Source organism: Brachypodium distachyon, chromosome 1 (genome assembly GCF_000005505.3).
Source record: "Brachypodium distachyon strain Bd21 chromosome 1, Brachypodium_distachyon_v3.0, whole genome shotgun sequence".
Taxonomy (NCBI): Eukaryota; Viridiplantae; Streptophyta; class Magnoliopsida; order Poales; family Poaceae; genus Brachypodium; species Brachypodium distachyon.
Window position 1 is genome coordinate 25,076,414 of NC_016131.3, and position 17,957 is coordinate 25,094,370.

General features: G+C 47.6%; 5 protein-coding genes and 1 pseudogene across 5 annotated transcripts; 2 read left to right on the forward strand and 4 right to left on the reverse strand.

Annotated features, from left to right (window-relative positions):
- Window positions 1–88: 88 nt before the first annotated feature.
- LOC100842808 (DNA-binding protein RHL1) lies at window positions 89–3,880 on the reverse strand. Its single transcript, XM_010241036.3, has 11 exons — window positions 3,414–3,880; window positions 3,226–3,336; window positions 3,030–3,116; window positions 2,691–2,914; window positions 2,447–2,525; window positions 2,131–2,274; window positions 1,680–1,719; window positions 1,521–1,583; window positions 833–864; window positions 644–670; window positions 89–509 (listed from the first exon to the last, which is right to left on the reverse strand). The coding sequence occupies exons 1-11, from the start codon at window positions 3,741–3,743 to the stop codon at window positions 462–464; spliced, it is 1,185 nt and encodes a 394-aa protein (XP_010239338.1). The 5' UTR covers window positions 3,744–3,880; the 3' UTR covers window positions 89–461.
- Window positions 3,881–4,636: 756 nt separating this feature from the next.
- Window positions 4,637–5,495, forward strand: LOC112269899 (annotated as a pseudogene).
- A 220-nt stretch (window positions 5,496–5,715) lies between these two features.
- Window positions 5,716–8,396, reverse strand: LOC100843111 (serine carboxypeptidase-like 34). The gene is given in 5 exon segments (XM_024456579.1): window positions 5,716–6,467; window positions 6,469–6,844; window positions 6,942–7,037; window positions 7,155–7,262; window positions 7,439–8,396. Coding segments are annotated over 5 exon segments (1,650 nt in total). The 5' UTR covers window positions 7,773–8,396; the 3' UTR covers window positions 5,716–5,731.
- Window positions 8,397–8,588: 192 nt separating this feature from the next.
- On the reverse strand, window positions 8,589–12,829 carry LOC100832309 (lysM and putative peptidoglycan-binding domain-containing protein 1). The gene is made up of 4 exons (XM_003563173.4): window positions 11,636–12,829; window positions 10,886–11,477; window positions 10,026–10,162; window positions 8,589–9,682 (listed from the first exon to the last, which is right to left on the reverse strand). Exons 2-4 carry the CDS (start codon window positions 11,078–11,080, stop codon window positions 8,995–8,997), a joined length of 1,020 nt encoding a protein of 339 aa, XP_003563221.1. The 5' UTR covers window positions 11,081–11,477; window positions 11,636–12,829; the 3' UTR covers window positions 8,589–8,994.
- Window positions 12,830–13,027: 198 nt separating this feature from the next.
- On the reverse strand, window positions 13,028–15,099 carry LOC100832931 (tRNA dimethylallyltransferase 9). The gene is made up of 2 exons (XM_003563175.4): window positions 14,848–15,099; window positions 13,028–14,602 (listed from the first exon to the last, which is right to left on the reverse strand). The coding sequence occupies exon 2, from the start codon at window positions 14,589–14,591 to the stop codon at window positions 13,236–13,238; it is 1,356 nt and encodes a 451-aa protein (XP_003563223.2). The 5' UTR covers window positions 14,592–14,602; window positions 14,848–15,099; the 3' UTR covers window positions 13,028–13,235.
- Window positions 15,100–15,233: 134 nt separating this feature from the next.
- Window positions 15,234–17,566, forward strand: LOC100843413 (photosystem II stability/assembly factor HCF136, chloroplastic). The gene is made up of 8 exons (XM_003560250.4): window positions 15,234–15,590; window positions 15,708–15,943; window positions 16,073–16,203; window positions 16,341–16,473; window positions 16,579–16,701; window positions 16,819–16,893; window positions 16,978–17,093; window positions 17,214–17,566. Exons 1-8 carry the CDS (start codon window positions 15,302–15,304, stop codon window positions 17,278–17,280), a joined length of 1,170 nt encoding a protein of 389 aa, XP_003560298.2. The 5' UTR covers window positions 15,234–15,301; the 3' UTR covers window positions 17,281–17,566.
- The last annotated feature ends 391 nt before the right edge of the window (window positions 17,567–17,957 follow it).

Consider the following 17,957-nt stretch of genomic DNA (forward strand, 5'->3'; position numbering starts at 1 on the left):
CTATGTTATGTTTCTCCACATGAACCCATGTTGAGTAAAAGCTACTACCAGAATCTCAATTTGGCTCTGCTGCCAAACTGCCAAGTACTATAGTTACTGAAATTCAAATTAAACAAATTATGTGTTGAATGGTACTAACCACAGGTTCAATGTCCAAAAATAAAATAAAATTGGACATAATGTCAGATTGTGCTACTTCTTCTATCACAACAAGTCTAATAAAACAACCTAACATTAACCGGCTCCTTCCTACTACTAATTCATCAATTCCTGCGTAATACAGATGAAGCTGTTTACAAGGTATAAAAAAATTTACATCGACAATTTCATGGGATATCAATTTTTTTACATCAGCAGCAGCAACCATGGTGTACCAGCCTGAGGAGTGTGTCTAGCTCTCTTGCCCAGGCGATGTATCCTTTCATTTGATATCAAGTCTGGATCTCGTCATTCTTAGTTCCTTACCCGGCCCAGTCCTCGTCGCTATCATCATCATCCATACCGTGATCCTGCAATGATGCTATTGTAATTAAGGAAGCACAACAACTGCTTCATAACAACAAAGGAAACACGCAAAATATGGGTAACATGTAATTTCCTCTACAACAAAGGTATTTTTACAGTATGAGAGCTGACAAGTCACCTGAGAGGAATCGGAGAGCTCTTCTACCTGTGACACACAAATGGAAAAGGCAAATGACTTCAGTTTTGTGCATACACATTCAGCAAATCATACATCGAGCAACATTGCAAATCAAAACCCCTCCTCGTTGTCGTTAAATCACTAATCTATTAAGGTAACGTAACCAACATTGAAGTTCTAACACACTACCTTTGTTTTCTGCTTTCTGCGCGATCCGCTGGCTACATTCATGAAATAACACATGAGTCAGTCATGCAGCATGAATGTTAATAGAGTTTATCATGAAAATTGAAACCAAGAGATATGCTCAAAAAATAAAAGACCATCTTGTGGCACCATGTAAAGCCACTAAAGTTAGTACTTCCCCAAGTCTTGGCACAACTAATTTAAAATCCTAAAACCAACTTTTACCCATGAAATGTTGGAAATCTGCCACTCACAAAAAAGCAGATCATCTAATGTACTGCCTGAAGACAATGGAAGTGCCTTCTTTGCCGGCCTTGGCACCACTAATAAATGTATCCTAAACCAGCCTTTAATCCCAAAAAAAATTGGTTCATCTTTCAGAAATTTCATCTTAAAAGGTTTATCAAATTTACTAGTTAGTTTTGTTAATACAAAATACAGTAACCAGTTTAAAAATCCATTATTTATTCTCAGTTCTGCAATAATAGGCAATGGAAGGCAGACCTTACACCCCCAATGGTTCATCCAATAGTTCAAGTTATAAATGTAATCTATATAGATCCTTTGGCTTGTTTGAGCCTAATCTTGTCCGCCAAGAATGGCCTTCAGAAGCTTAGACCAAATCCTCACACTAAAATGTGTAGATATAAGATATTTCTGACAAGAGACTTGGTTTTGGTAAGGTGCTTACCTTCCTTCTTCGCCGCTGGCTGTTTTTCCTTTGGAGTTGCTCGCTGCTTCTTAGCAGCAGGACCTGCAAGACAGTATAATAATTAATTTGAGTTTTTTACTAAAATACGATAAAAGGGACTAAAAGGTCAGGAACATAGAAATGTGGGCTATGAAGAACCTTTTGTAGCTGGAGATTCTTTAGGACTTCTTGTAGATCTCTGAAATATAAATTTTTATCACATGCTGAGTTAAATCATTGATATTTAAGACAACCAAACAGATAATTTTCAACACAGCAAACAGTGGACTGGGTTTGTTGCGTCAATGCATCAAGAAAGTTGATTAACGTTAAGGGGATAACTGCCTCCTAGTAACTAGGGGCAGAGGGGTTACTATTGCAAATAACTACTGTTCATCTTCGTAGATCCAAATAAATACCTCCATAAATCATTTTGCAAACTTTTTTGTCTACCTTTAACTAAAAAGATAGAGTTATATGCATGGTCTGTAAGGACAAAATGAGCAGATTGTAAATGACCTGGAGAGAGGCAAAAAGTGTGAGACTATTGCTTGAAAATTAAGAAGAAGAAAAAAAATACTGTATATCTTAAGTGGCTTTGTGCTTTTACCTTTCTCTCTTCTGCTTTTTTAAACATGGTAGATAAAGTAGCCTGAACAAGTGGTTCCTTCTTGATGGGAAGAGAATGTGCTGAACACTCTGCAAGTTTAATGTCTTCACTTGGGATTTCTTTCTTCATTTCGGGACTCTTCATCTGCCTCACATGTAGAAAGCTACATAAGCTAGAGCGCGACAAAATTTACCATGCACCACAGAAGAAAACAGAACTGGTATAAAATCATTGGTACTCATACAAGTACTAAATAGACAGTCATTGGTATTCATACATCACAACCTACAACGAAAATATATTTGTACTGTTATACCTTCTCATCCAAATCCTCTGGGACCTCAAACCCATTGTCACTGTCAGCTGAATCTCCTCCAGCAAATAGCTCTGCATATCTGTATCAAGTACTTTGTAAGAAACAAAAATATTGCTCCCCGAGATGTTAGACATCAGAGCATATAAACACTGATAGGAATCTGTTTTTCAGTCATTAAGTAAACCAAAGTCAGGAAAGCATTTTGGTCACCGACCACAGAGGTTGGAACTTGGAAGAGACTTACTTTAAGGCTTTCCCAGCAGTTCTAGCAGATTGCCTAACAGGTGGTTCACTCATAGTCTGAGCGCCATTCCCGTCGTTACGATCTGAATCCTCAGAATCAGCATCCGATTCTGACTTTGGTGAAAGGGGTTCCGCAATCTCCTTTCCAGGTTTATTGTCTGTAATTACTTCACCACTGGCAGCGCCTGCTCCGCCTTTAAAATCACAATCTGCCGCAGCCCCATCCTAGCAGTTCAAAAATGGAGAAGCATACACGATACACAATTGCATCAGAGAGGAACAGAAACTAAGAAGGAGACCAACAAATTACTTGTGTATAGAGAGCACTACAGGGACACACATTTTGTATATCTTTGGGAAACTCAAGTTTCAGTTCTTCAGGATTCTCTTCTTTTGTCCCAATCCAATAGGCTTCAGAAAACACAATCTGCCAAGAGACAGCTTCTGCACATTAGTTACTCGGCAATGTAATCGGCGCGCTCCGAGAAGCACATCCAAGTGAATGAGAGCTTTGAGTGGGAGTTGAGACACTTAACGAGGCTCTCGAACACATCCTCGCACGCGACGCCCTTGGCGGACCTCGTCATCTGCAGCGTCAGGTACTTGTTCCTGGGGTACACGTGCGTCCCTAGCAGCTTCATCCTCCCCTGCAACCAACCGAGAAAAAGACCCAAACTTGCATCACATTCTCGAGAGAGAAAATCAAAGCAAAATTCGATCGTACCTGCTGGAACTCGAGGTAGAGGACTGGGTTCTTGCTCCCGAGGTCGGCGAGCTCCCCTATGCGGCCGGCGCCCGAGGCTGCGGCCTGGGGCGCGAGGAGGCCGGGGAAGGAGAAGAGGAAGCGGCTCTTGCGCTGACCGCCGCGCCGCACGATGTCGCGCCCCTGCAGCCTGGACACGGTGTTGGAAGGGGGAAGCACCACCCGCGGGGCCGCCGGGACGCCGTGCCGCAGCAGGCCCTTGGAGACGGCCAGCGACCGGAGCCGCCGCCGCTCGTCCGCGTCCGCGTCTCCGGCACCCGCCGCGGCTGCTGTCGGCTTCTTGGAAACCATCCTGCACGGGGCGCGGGTGTGCTCTAGGGTTTTAGGCGGGTTTTGGTGGGTTGGTGCTGAGGGATTCCTTGGTCGGGGAGGAAGGAGATCGCTCGCAGAGCAGCGCAGGCCGGCGGCGAGACTCAAGAACTGAACTGAACTTGCAAGATAGAAGGAGACGGCTTTTTGCTAGCAAACCGCCTTCACCGAAGCAAAGCGTAAATAGATCGTTTTTACGTTTTCGAAGGCTGGACAGCGTAATAGGGCAATGCGTCTCCCATTTATCCTAAAAGATCTTCTGGCCCGATCGAAATTTGATCGATAGATAGGCGAACAAACCAAAATTTTGACCCATCAAATCCCATTTATATCCTAAAGGAGGAGATCTTCTGGCCTTTGCATCTGTTTGGTTGATGCACGCAATCATTTTACTCACTCCGATCGGTATTACTTGTCAAAATATTACATCTATCTAAACGCATTTTAAACATAGATACAACCATATTTGGGCGAATTTAAGATAAGAATTATGGAACAGAGTGAGTATTTCATTTTTGAGGACGAACAATCATTCTATAGTTGCAATCTCTTGTATAAAATGGTTCAACATTCAGGATTTTCCAAATGAAATACGTACAACTTCCCAATAGTTCCCATATCCATATCTGAATTTTAAATTTCAATTACCTGTTTGGAAATGTCCGAAATACAAAATTTATAGGTTCGATCCGAACTTAAGTCGTACGGAGCTAGCGGCCACTTGATCTCCGTCAACCGTACGTACGCGATCAAATCATCTTCGGATTCATCACGTACACGTGAAGCCAATTAGCTTCCAAATCTTCGCGTTAATTGTGATGCTTTCTTGATATATGTTGTTCACGATCTTGTTGTGCAAGAGATCGACGGATCGATCGGCTCTTTTCGTGTCTTGGTCCTCGATGGATCGTCGTCGTCTCTGCGGCTGTCTCGTCGGCAAGACAGCACCGGAGCCGGAGGAGATGGCTAATTCGCGGTGGCCGGACCTGCCGCCGGAGATCGCCGGCGACATCCTCTCCCGCCTCCCGTCCCCCGACGACCGCCTAAGCTTCGCCGCCGCATGCCGCGACTGGCGCCTGCTCGCCGCGCACCAGCGGCTGCCGCCGCCGCCGGCAATGCCGTGGATCCACCTCGGCCGCCAAAGCACCTACCAGAGGCTCGACGACGGCGTCAAGGCGCGCCGCTTCGGCACGCCGGCCAAGGTGCGCGCCTCCTTCGGCGGCTGCCTCCTTTGCGAGACGAAGAAGCACCGGAGATGCTTCCTCCGGGACCCTTTCTCTCCCGCGACGCCGGGGATCGAGGTGCCGTGCCGCGCTACAGCCGCCGCGGCGACGTCGTCATCGGTGCCGGTGACCCGGGCTACCCTTTGCACGTGACTTTGCCGTCATCACCCGAGAGGCGCCGAGTTGCACAGAGCATGTCATCAAGCAACGTCCGGATGGAGATACGGTCCCTCCATGCAGACCGCCACCAGGTTCCACCTTGTCACGTCGTCCGACAAGCAAAAGCTGCTCATGGTGCGGTGGAGCATCCCTGCGCGGTCCACGTGCCGTCCCCGCTATGACGGTCTCAGGCGGACCATGTGGCTGCAGGTGTTCGAGGCGGGCTTTGGATGAGGGCCGGTGGTCGCCGGAGGTCACGGATTTGGGTGGCCAGGACCTCTCTACGTCGGCGTCACGGGCTCCATGGCGCGGGCGAGCTCGTCGTCGGAGCGAGGCCGTGTGTTTGTTCTAGGCGAGGATTGGGCATCGGCGTGGAGGCACGGCATCGCCGACCGCAACCTATGCCACGAGGCTATGAGGAGGATCGTCATTCCCGACTATGTTGTGCATGACGTGATGAGCGGCGAGACTCGTCTGGTTTCACTCGATGTATCCAATCATACGACCAAATCTTCTAGGGCAGGATGGTTCCTTCCGCCCTAGGAGACATTTAGTCTCACCACTCACCCTACTTTTGAGACTTCAATTTTATATATTTTCTCTGTCCCGAATTAACTGACGTATATAAAAATACACGTTTGTTAATTCGGGACGAGGGGAGTAGCAGAATCGGACCAGAGTCCTGAAAAAGTTTGTCATCACGTTCCAACGGCATTTGTTGCCAAAGCAGGTTGACTTGGTACGATATTTTTTACAAGCAGATTCATGTAATTTGTGGACCGGCGTGATCATGGGCACCATGTGCCCCGCTCCACGGACGGTCACGAAGGTGAGCCCGCCGTCGTAGACCACCGTGTACCCTCCCACCTGGTCGCTGGTGAACCACTCCTTCCATGGTTTAACCGTCTTGAGCCCGAGCTTCCGCAGCGCGTACCGCGTCGACGTCACGGGCACCCGGTCATCGGTGTCTCCGCTCAACACCCACACCCGGATCCCGGCCTTCCCCACCAGCCCGGCGATCTCCGGCAGCGTGGACGCCGGCTGGTCCGTCCAGTTGGTCAGCGCGTCGCTGCACGGCTGCCACGTGGACGGTATGGATCCCGACACGTTGGCGTGCAAGGCGTCCTGCACGTCGCGCCGGTTCAGGTAGTCCACCACGTGGTAGTCGCCGCAGGGGTCATACGTGTCGAAGTAAGGCGCACGCCGGTGCCGGTGCATCTTGCCCAACGGCGACGCCTTTCGGCGATATCGGCGAGAGGCGGCGCCGGAGGCCAAGGAGGAGTTGACCATGGCTTTAGTGCATGCCGGGGTGTAGAGGCTATAGGTCGATGTCGTCCATGGCGTCAAAGAAGGCGTCCCAAGCGTGGCCGCACTTGTCGGACTCCTCGCCGGAGTCCGGGAACTTGCAGGTTGCCATGATGGCGCCGTAGACCTCGTCGGAGACCACGGCGTGCTGCCACGCGTACTTGGCGAGGCCTCGGTCGTCGGAGCTCGCGTCGATGGCCGCGTTGCCGATGAGGATCCCCTTGAGGTTCATCTTCTCCGACGCCGACGGCGCCTTGGCGTTCATCTCGACGATCTTGGAGGCCAGCTGGGGGATGTAGTGGCCGGCGTAGCTCTCCCCGGCGAGGTAGAGGTCGTGGCCCTTGAACTGCGGGAACTTGGCGAACCAGTTCAGCAGGAAAATGTACACGTCATGTGCTACACAAAATTATATTGATTATCAGAGTAAATTAAAAAATCACATTAATACCCAGAGATGGCATAATTAATCTAGCTTACAGAGTGATTAACATACCTGTGAGTTGGTCGCCGAATTGGCCGAGATCTTTGGTGGTGTTGGTGTAGGAGAAGCCAACGCCGGCAGGGGACTCGAGGAACAGCATGTTGGCCTCTGTTGATCCATGATTAATTGAATTTCCAAGCACAAAATTAATGAAATGGCATGATTAATCAGTATGAAGCAGATGGAGATCCATTGTTAATTAATTTCTACAGTACTAGTATATACCTTTGTTCCAAGAGTGGGGATTCAAGACAATCTCAGGCTTCCCCTTCTGGACCAAGAAAGGACCAAGCTCCAGCAATGCACCATACCCAACCGACGAGCATCCAGGCCCTGATGATCCATATCCAAAAGAAATCACATCATATATGTACCTATCCTTAATTAAGCTGATGATCGAGCTAGCTAGTACAGCTGTTGATGCACGGATAGAGTGAGTAGAAAAGTGAAACCAATTACGTAGTGCAAGAATTCTGTTACTGCCGTAGATCGCATCTAGTGATGTATACCTCCGTTGAGCCACAGGACGAGGGGCTTCTTGGCGACGTCATGGGTGGCCTCGAAGAGCCAGTAGAACAAGGCACGGCCATGGGTCTCGTTCACCGTCACGTAGCCGGAGAAGTGCCGGAAGCCTACTTCCGACGGCAGCCCCGGCAGGCTCTGCACCCGGTCAGCCTCCTGCGCCTCGTAGATCTCCTCGAACCCGCCGGGCCTCGCCGCCACCGCCATCGTCGACGACAATGCCAGCACGACGACGGCCAGGAGGAGCAACAGCAGCGTCGACGACGCCGCCATGGCTAATGCTTGATCCCAACTTGAGTAATATACTGGAGCAAAGTGCATAGCATAAATATATATACTGACGTGCTACAGGGGATTTGTTGTAGAGGGAGAGATAAGCGGATGATGGCAGGGAGTTTGTTGCCATTCGGTTCGGTTGGATATCCGGTTTCTGCCAACGGCCCAGTCAACTCTCGGTCTTGTTCAGCTCGCCAAGCGCAAGGCAGGTGGTCAACGGCCCGGGAAGGCACGACGACTTGCATGTCAGCCGTGAATTCTTACCCTTCAGTGAATTCTCAAAAACAAAAAAAAAACAGCTCGGTTCTTTTGGTTAGATATGCATGTATCTAGACAAATTTCAGTGGATAGATTCGCTCATTTTGAAAAGAAAAAAACCGTGACAACTAATTTGGATTTGAGGGCTAGTCTTCGCTGTTTTTCTTCTTCTTGACTGCGAACGATCTGAGTAGCTAATCTGTTGGACGAACTGGGATTTTTTGTGTGATTTATTTGCACAAGCTTGTTTTCTAATTCTGTTTGGTTTGTTTTTTCAAACAACAGAGATATACTTAGGGGATTAGTAATGGTAACACTACAAACAGACAGCTAGTTGGACCAAGTAAACTAGGATTTTGTTCTACATGTTTTGATTTGTTGGAGATTGGTTGCCCAAAGTTGTTCCTTTTTTTTCTTTTCCAAGCAACAGATAAGAAAACAAGAGATGTAATATTGTATGCTCACACATGGCATACGCAGTCCTACCCAATACGTTCACAAGTATAAGTTGACAAATATACGGTAGAGTTAGAGCATGACAGATGCATTGAAAGAAGAATCACTCAACCACATGCAGCACAGTGCACAGACATACTGAAATCATAAGAGACTTGACCATGTCAAAGTGGAAGGCAATACTTGTATTCAGTTACAACCTACTCATTTGTATAATGTGCTGTACAATTTTAAAATATGGATGAATGATTAATTAGCAGATACCACCTGAGATCGAAAAGCAGGGAAAATGATGCAGCAGCACTTCCTCTGGATGACTAAGTGAACCCTTCGTGTGATCGTCGCTCTGAGGAACGAGGTTCTACGTGGCAGATAAGTCACTTTCAGGAACGAGGATTTACAAGGCGGCAGATCATATCGAACCAAGTCTCCTCTTCCATCCCCGCCCCCTGATTCGATCAGCTGACACACAGATATCACGGTACATGGAACTTGGAGAGGCGTAGCAATCTTAGCAGACAACCCACTATGATAACGACATAGAAGAGTAGGTTCAGTCCAGAGCAGCTTTCGCCCTGCGAGCCGGTGAGGGTTTCGGCAGGCCATCGAGCAATGGTCGGGTGAAGGACTCGTGGTTGAAGGTCCACTTGGAACTTGACCACATGGAGATCCCATTCTCTGAATCTGCAAAGTTTGGCGCACTTGGTGACTTCCGCACCGATTTAAACCCGCTTAGAAGTGAGCCATTGCTCTTCGCGGTGGGATCCGGGCTGCTCGTGTCCATATTAAGACGGATGCTGGAAAGCGGCTTCGGCAAGAAACTCTTGATCATCTTAATTGAGTCTGACAGAAGATCATCCTGGGTATCAGTCGTGTTCGATAGATGGTCGGATTCCACTTTCTGCCGCCTGCGTATGGAACCATCTTGCTTTGCTTTGGTTGCCCCATTGCCCTTTGTGCCACTCGCACCATTTGTAGTGTCTTCCGAGTCCTGGCTTCTGCCAGTACTTTGCATACTGTCCAGTGGAGAAGAGTAATCGAGCAACGCTTCGGTGCCAATGCGTTGGGGACTTCCCTTGCTGTACAAGGACATTTCAGTACTGTAATCTCCTCTTTGAGAGTCAAGGCCATAGTAGCTCTGCAAGTTGCTCATTGCAAGCGACGACTGCTGCTGACCAGACTTGCATGAATCTAATGAATCCTCAACATCCCTGTTTTGCTGATGGTTTGGAGCCCACGCTCTGAAAAAACACACGAAGAATAAACTTAAGCACACCTACAGTAGGTACATAATTCCTGGTATGACAAAAGAAAGACCATCCTATTTATGTATCATCTACCAATCAAAATGGTCAAACACATGTAAATGTCATGACGTGAAAGCAAGTGAGAAACACCACACACGCAAAATGTTAGGAAGGCTAAATGGGTAATCTTTATGTGTCAACGGAAAACAGATTGGAGTTCATTAATAAAAAATTCTTGATGTAACTAACAAAAAATCAACAATAATTTAGCTTAGGGACCATGCACTACAGCTCGGAACAAAACGAACGAAAAATACAACAATGGAGAGATGTTTACCTTTTCGATCTTTGACTGGAACCATTCAACCTGACAGATGATGGCATGGGTCTTCCTGGTAGAGGTATAAGCAATGCCTTGTGTGCGAACATCTGGCTGTCACTCACAAGACCATTCGCCCTCTTAATGTCAGATATCTACATGCAGAAAGGGAAATTTTAACACGGTAATCAAACTCATTAAACTCCAATTAAGTGGCTGCTTGGACCAATATGAGGTCCAAATCTGCAATGCAAACATAAACATTTCATCATGCCACTGCTCTAACGAACTTCCCAGAAAAGCACAACGTATGATGTCGAACTTAGTCACTAAATTTACACTACAGAGATAGCTATAAATCCAATTGAGTAAGCTAATTCGACCAATCAGAGATCCAAATATGCAAGCATTGAAATATTTCACCACGTCACTGCTCACATGAACACACCCCTCAACCAAAGGCACCACACTTGATGTCGAAACACAGTATTTTGCATCTGATTACAGGACTACATCACCCGTAACTATGAGGGGGATATTTCACACAGTATTTTGAACTTGAGGTGGCACAAAATAAATGCCATACCCATGCTACGCAGCTGTAAACTACAGAAAATATGGGTAAACTTTAGATCCTGTCACAGACAAGTATTCTCTTGTGCACAGTAGAGCCACACTGGCCTCAAGAGGCAAACAACATCCTTACTTAAAAAAATTCTGGCTCAGGGGATGGATTTATTACTGCTCCATAAACTACTGCTTTGCATTAAGCAAGAAAATGATGCACACACACAGATTAACCACCAATTACTACAAGCAACTCAGCACCAACCAAACAAAATCATCAGGGAAAGAAAGAAAGAGAGAGCCGAAATTACCTCAACGCCGTACTTGATGGCGATGCCGGCGAGCGTGTCCATCCTGGAGACCTCGTGCTCCATGAAGTCCTGGTCGACGGCCGAGCAGCAGGACGCAGGCGGCGGCGAGGACGGGGGCGTCCTCTCGGGCGACAGCAACACGCCGCCGCCGCGGGGGCCATAGAACTCGTCAGAGAGAGGGTGCGAGATCCCCATATAAAAGCTACCAACCGCGGCCCGGACTCCCCGAAGCCTTCTTGACGCGCAGATCTCCGGCGAACTGCGCGCGAATCGGGGACTAGATCGCCGGGGAGGAGCAAATGCGGGGAGGAAAGGAGAGGGAGGTTGTGTGGGCCGCGTCGGGTCAGGTTGGGGTGGGTGGCCTTTGCTTGTCGCGGAACCAAACTGGGACGAGGAGGAGGAAGAAGAAGAACCAAGCAAAGCAAAGGAGCCCTTCCTCTTCCTTAACCAATCCCCGTCGCTTTCTCCTTGAAAGATTTGATTTTTATTTTCTGTTTCATTCCAGCTACGCGGTTCATGGAGTTTGGGGAGCCACGTGGTCGCCGTGTTCCACGCTCCACTTCTCCCGGCTTCTTTGTTCCTTCACACGGGTCTGCCAGCAGAAAAACAATTGCTAGGTCAACAACAGGATCACCGACGAAAAGCAGGCCGGACTAGCAAGCAGAAAGGGTTGTTTAAGAAGCAGTTAAAGTTCACACAACTAGAGTATAGTCCTGAACAAGATGCTTAGGAAGTTAAGAAGATGCTTACAAGTACAGGTGAAGATGTCAAACCACCAAGAGAATTCTCTACTCCAGCAGTCCAAATACTTTTTTATATCAATAATAAGCAACTGCCAGCTTCAGAGTTGTATCAATAAGCCTCAAGTAGCATTTGACTCAGTGTAAACTATAGCCAAAGTGGTTCAGATCCTGAAAATACACAAACTCAAAAGAGCATATACCATCTGCCCTATGTGTCTTTCTTTTGATTTCTGAAAAACAGAAATTCAGAAAGCCCCCTGAAAATATATATAAGCCCATCTTTTGTTTTGTTCAGCTGTTCTGGGACCCGATTGTGCCAAACTGTGCCAAACCACATGAGCGTCATCTTTGACCAAGTTCTTCTTAAATCACAATGACACTTGTACATAGGACATCACTGTTTGCATTGACCAAATAGACTTAGTTCATGATTCTTTACCTGGACTGTCCGGTCAAACATGGCTTACCAACCAGACAGTTCATGCATGGCCACCTCCCTAGCACTAGATGTCTAGATCTAGCAAACAGAACAACATGAGGAAACAGTAAACACAAGTATGATCAGCTTCCTGGAACCTTCATCTTTTCATAGACAACTTATGTTAGAGATGTCCTTATGTTATCTGGCAGCATCATGTTTAGCTATCATGCAGCTCTAGCAGGCATGCAATCATGTTCTATCAATATCATTGGTACTAAGGTACACAGTATGCTTCTTCAAATGTCCTTTTTTTCAGGAAAAAGTAAGTGAAACATTTGTTTCAGGAAAGGTAGAAGTTGGTGCTTTCCATCAAAGGTGGGTTCACCACAGATTAGCACACTATTTTTTGTGGTGTTTAAGTCAAGTCTATCACCTTGTCTCCATTATTCTCCTTCCTTTCTGGCTTATTTCATGGCAAGCAAGTTATCTTGCTTACATTAAATTTTAATGCTGCTTATGATCTCATTTGGGCGAACCTGAACAATTTCAGTAGAAATAGGATAAATTAACATGCAATTTTATCCCCAAATACCTGCAATTAACATGAGTTGTGTTGGTTTCTACACTTTAGTGCCCCTCCACTTATCTCTTCTCTTTACTTATGTTTAGAATTGAAAATGTGCTTTTTGTCCAGTTAGGTGAAAATGAAGTCACAGATACACCACTGCCGAACTTATGGTGTACTAACGGATGTACCAAACCACTAGATTCTTGCCTAATCATCGTTCAGCAGAAGCTATATAGTTTGTGACTATGAAAATATCTAATCAAGGAGAGCGGGAGCACAAGCCATCATGAAATCTCATGACTTTTTGACTTGTTTTTATGAATTTTTGAGATTCAGAGTTCTGATTTGGCACCATGCATCTGTCACAGAGAACAACTTCCGAGCTTCATTCAAACTACAAAGAGACAAAATCCAGAGAATCACCACTGGAATATCCATTTATCATTCCATTCCAAACACTCGGGAAGAAAAAACTTCTGTATGAATCTATGATGAAATAGAATAAAAAATATAAACTGAAATTCCTGTGGTAACCTCTCAAAAAGTCAAAAATCCTATGGCCGGACAACTTGCTAGTGGAAACAAAACAAAAGTATGACAAAGGAGTAGAATTAGACCTCACTTCGCCTGAGTCCTTCTAATCCAATCCAAAACATGACCACAATCTTCATCTCCAAGGAAAACCTTGTTCTCGGAACGATAGGTTTTGAGATCACTGGTTTTGTGCATGCAACTTTCCCTTTTCATTTCAAGTGATTCAGGAACCACCATTGCATCGCAGCCATGGTAAGCATCACAGATAAACTGAACAATTGCCTCAAAAGGCTGTGAAGCATCAACCCACTGGTAAATCTTCTCGTTGCGGAACCAGGTCATCTGCCTCTTTGAGAAGTTCCTAGACGTTTGCTGAAACTTGGTCAGGAACTCAAAGAACTCTTGTGGGGAGCTACTGCCTCCATTCTGTCTGCAATGCAACAAGTACTCCATGGCTTGCCTGTAACCAATTGCACGACTTGCGGAGTTCATATTTGGATGCAGACCGATATCAAGAAGCCATGAAGCTTCTGAAAGTAGTCCTCCTGTGTCAGCCAGCATTTCCTCACACCTCAAATCAATTGATCTGTAGAGTTCAACGCGTGGGCACGCAAGGAAAATACATAGGAAAACATAATCCAATTCCTTCACCTCACAGGTTCCATCATCAGTTGTGGAATCAGTTAGCTTGGTGTCCTGCTGCTCCTGGAATGAGCTGTATGGTAAGGTAAAGGCAGACGGAGGGGAACCTGATGACCTGATGATCTCAAGCCTTCTCCTTAACCTGGACCAGTTATTCGTATGCAAGTCCCCAGCTTTGGGATCCCCGGCCTTGAGCACCAGCTGTACCGCTTCATCCCACCTCCCGCTCTCACGGAACTCGGCAAGCTCAGACCACACACTCGATGTGATGCCCATGGAAGATTGTGGAACATTTGGCTTGCCATAGATAAACCACCGTAAGTACAGCCCAGTTCCCCCAGCAACGACGGGCACACAGCCTCTGTCAAGAACATCTTGCGTTGCTCTCCGCGCATCATTGAAGAACATCCCAGCTGAGTAATCCTCTGATGCGTGCATGATATCAATCAAGTGATGTGGCACCATGTTCATCTCCAAAGCAGACGGTTTGGCAGAACCGATGTCGAGGCTCCGGTACACTTGCACCGAGTCGGCGCTGATGATCTCTCCCCCGAGCCTCCTGGCTACCTCCAGCGCGAGCCGGCTCTTCCCGGCACCGGTAGGACCTGATATCACAATGACCTTGCTCCTGTTCCTCTCGGCACCGCGCGTAGGCGGCAGAGACGCGGTGGTGATGTGGACCTTCCTGACAGAGCCGGAAGACGACGTGGAATGCTGCTGCCGTAAACACATGGCAGGCCAGTTCCTCCAGATGTCACGCCCCAGCCCGAAACGCGGCCTCATGTCACAGCACATCATAGAACGAGCACCTGCAGAAAAAAAGGTGGATTTATATGAAAATCGCAAGGAATGGAATGCAGGTGCACGGATTAATTAAATGGAAAACGATGGATTCATCTCAGGGAGTTTCTAAGCAGCAGGCATTCTGCCGAGCACCTCGTGTGCAAAAACAAAGCAGCCCATCCAATCCAGTTCAAGATTGGTCAGTCACCGCTGCCACAGCAAGGACAGAATCCGCAACAGCAAAGAGGGACGCGGGGGCGGGATTCCTTACCGAGAAAAAAAAAGAGAAGAAGCGCTGAATCCACGGCACTCTAAACAGCAAAGCGCGAGGAAGAAGCGTGGCCTGATGATGAACTCGTCAACGCGCGAGCTTGGCGAGAAAAATCAGAGAAGAGGCACAAGAAGAAGAGGCGAGGAGAGGATTAGGAGGAACGCCGGCTTGGTGCCCGGAAAACTCAAGAATCGATATCGCCGGTCAGCCTCCTCGGCGGCAGCCATTACCTGAGGCCGAGGATGACGCTTGCGATATGGGCCGGGCCCGCCAAATGAATGGGCCGAGAAGGAAAAGATGGGTCCACCTGTAAGTGTGACTGCCATCCCGCCCCACGCATCAGTGGCGGCGATGAGGATAAGAAAACAGAGGAGCCACAAACAAAGCAAAGCAAACGCGCGGCTTCCCGGGAAACACCAACGCCTCTGAAAAGCTCTGCTGCTTCCATCCATCCATGGCGACCGCCGCCGCCGCGCTCCACCTCCTCCTCCCAAACTCATCGCGCCGCCGCTGCCGCCTCCTGGTCCCGCGCGCCTCCTCCTCTTCCTCTTCGTCGCCGACGCGCCGCGGCCTCATTGCCGACACCGCCACGGCGGCGGCCGCCATGGCCGCCGCGCCTCTGCTCCCCTGGACCCCGGCGGCGCGCGCGGAGGATCTGTCGGAGTGGCAGCGCGTGAAGCTCCCCATCGACCCCGGCGTCGTGCTCCTCGACATCGCCTTCGTCCCCGACGACCCCTCCCACGGTAAACCCTCCAAACCCCGAACTCACAGACACACATCTAGTCTTCAGCAAATGCTCCATGAATCAATTGAGTGAGGGGCAAGGAACACCTTTGTTTCAATTTCTTTCTTTCCTCCAGGATTCCTTCTGGGGACGAGGCAGACGATACTGGAGACGAAAGACGGCGGCAACAGCTGGTTCCCGCGCTCCATCCCTTCCGCGGAGGACGAGGACTTCAACTACAGGTTCAACTCCGTCAGCTTCATGGGCAAAGAGGGATGGATCGTCGGCAAGCCGGCCATATTGCTGCACACCAAGGATGCAGGGGAGAGTTGGGAGAGGATCCCCTTGAGCGCACAGCTTCCAGGCGACATGGTAATTACTTTATTACTCTCCACTCCTGCATTTCTGAATTACTAATCCAGGGAAGATATATAAAAAAGTGAACTGTCAATGGTGATTGTTGTGGGGATGATATATACTAGTAACATGTATGTATGGCAGGTTTACATCCAAGCTACCGGGGAGCAGAGTGCGGAGATGGTGACCGACGAGGGAGCCATCTATGTTACTTCTAACCGGGGATACAACTGGAAGGCTGCTGTGCAGGAGACTGTCTCAGCCACTCTCAACAGGTAGGGAAATAAGTTTTGCCAAACATATCTGTCAATCTGAATTTACTCTTCATGAAAGAAATTTGTACAGTTGTGCTGTTGTTAAGGTGTATCAAGACATAACATTGTCTGTTCCATCGTTTTTGTCTGTGCTGCAGAACAGTTTCGAGCGGCATTAGCGGTGCGAGTTACTATACCGGGACTTTCAACACGGTAAACCGCTCACCTGATGGCCGCTATGTCGCCGTCTCCAGCCGTGGGAACTTCTACTTGACCTGGGAGCCTGGGCAGGTTTGATCGGTACCCTCGATACTCGTCGATAATAACCTACTTGGCAGTGTCGGTTTGGATGGATTGTCTGACCTGGTTCTGAAATATCTGCACTTACAATTGCAGCTGTATTGGCAACCGCACAATAGGGCCGTGGCACGACGGATACAGAACATGGGATGGAGGGCAGATGGCGGTCTCTGGCTTCTGGTGCGCGGCGGTGGACTCTTCCTCAGTAAAGGAACCGGGGTGAAAGATCTTTTCAGCTTGATCATTTTAGCTAGCAAAATTGGCAAATACAGCATAATGTACTTGTAATTCTGCCTTTCAGCTCTCATCAACATCTATTTTTGGTTCTATTTCCAGATTACTGAAGAGTTTGAGGAAGCATCAGTGCAAAGCCGGGGGTTTGGAATCCTTGATGTGGGCTACCGTTCAAAGGTACGTCATAATTTATTTAAATCAGTCGCACTTCTTGTAAAGGATTAGTAAGATTCAATAAAGCTAATTAACCCCATTTTGCAGGATGAGGCATGGGCTGCAGGTGGGAGCGGCGTCCTGCTGAAAACAATGAACGGCGGCAAGTCCTGGGTGCGTGACAAGGCCGCCGATAACATCCCCGGGAATCTCTACTCCGTAAAGTAAGCACCCAGATCAACCGCATTCTAGAGGAGACAGCATCATTTGTTCAGAATCTGAATCTCTTTGTTTTCTGGAACTCGCCAAAAATCACAATTGCCTGGGTGGTGTGATGTTTGCAGGTTCGTCGGTGACAACCAAGGATTCGTGCTGGGGAACGATGGCGTCTTGCTCCGATACGTTGGATGAAGTAACGGAATTCGCTGCGGTTATTCAAATCCTTTTTTGTACGTAACGATAATTCATATATATACCTACTATACGCGCACACACGTGAAAGGCTGCTGCTGATTTGTTTCTCAGCATTCTTTCTTCTGCAAGAGAGTGTAAATCTTCTGACCAATTGTCATCAGCATCCAACAGAACTATGTGAGCACATTTATGTATCTGAATCTGATGCTCTGAAGCTCGTGAATTGCATGCGAATGAGTTGATAGGCGTCAGAGGTCTCAAGAATGCTAATTTGAACTTGAAATTCTCGATTTATAAATGATTGTGAGTTTAAACTTGAAATTCTTCATGTTTGAACTTGAAATTCTACCTTTAAGTCATGAATGGTGTCCATGGTGGATTGATTGATCTCTTACAATAGGAGTATTTAGTTCTCACTACGAGGGGAAGAACCATGTCCAATTGGAACTTTTTGTCGCACCGTGATTACCTCTATTTGGCGAAACCGCTTATCATGTTATACACACAACAGGCAGGAATTCTGTTGGCAAGCTTTTGGCAGTCGGAGCACCTGCATGGTTCGGTGCCGGTCCACCTCAATGCCAATGCCCACTCATTGCCAAGTAGTAATAGCAGTAATGGTAGATAAATTGTCTAGAAACACAAAAGGAAAAACAAACCAATGCTAACTTAGC

Coding starts and splice junctions, on each gene's coding strand:
- LOC100842808 (XM_010241036.3), bottom strand. CDS start 3,743: ATGGTTTCCAAGAAGCCGACAGCAGCCGCGGCGGGTGCCGGAGACGCG. Junction 2,275..2,446: donor CAGAGGATTTGGATGAGAAG/GTATAACAGTAC, acceptor CATGTGAGGCAG/ATGAAGAGTCCCGAAATGAA. Junction 865..1,520: donor GCCAGCGGCGAAGAAGGAAG/GTAAGCACCTTA, acceptor TCATGAATGTAG/CCAGCGGATCGCGCAGAAAG.
- LOC100843413 (XM_003560250.4), top strand. CDS start 15,302: ATGGCGACCGCCGCCGCCGCGCTCCACCTCCTCCTCCCAAACTCATCG. Junction 15,944..16,072: donor CACAGCTTCCAGGCGACATG/GTAATTACTTTA, acceptor TATGTATGGCAG/GTTTACATCCAAGCTACCGG. Junction 16,474..16,578: donor TGACCTGGGAGCCTGGGCAG/GTTTGATCGGTA, acceptor TTACAATTGCAG/CTGTATTGGCAACCGCACAA.
- LOC100832931 (XM_003563175.4), bottom strand. CDS start 14,591: ATGATGTGCTGTGACATGAGGCCGCGTTTCGGGCTGGGGCGTGACATC.
- LOC100832309 (XM_003563173.4), bottom strand. CDS start 11,080: ATGGGGATCTCGCACCCTCTCTCTGACGAGTTCTATGGCCCCCGCGGC. Junction 10,163..10,885: donor CCATCAAGTACGGCGTTGAG/GTAATTTCGGCT, acceptor TTCTGCATGTAG/ATATCTGACATTAAGAGGGC. Junction 9,683..10,025: donor TCCAGTCAAAGATCGAAAAG/GTAAACATCTCT, acceptor GTGTTTTTTCAG/AGCGTGGGCTCCAAACCATC.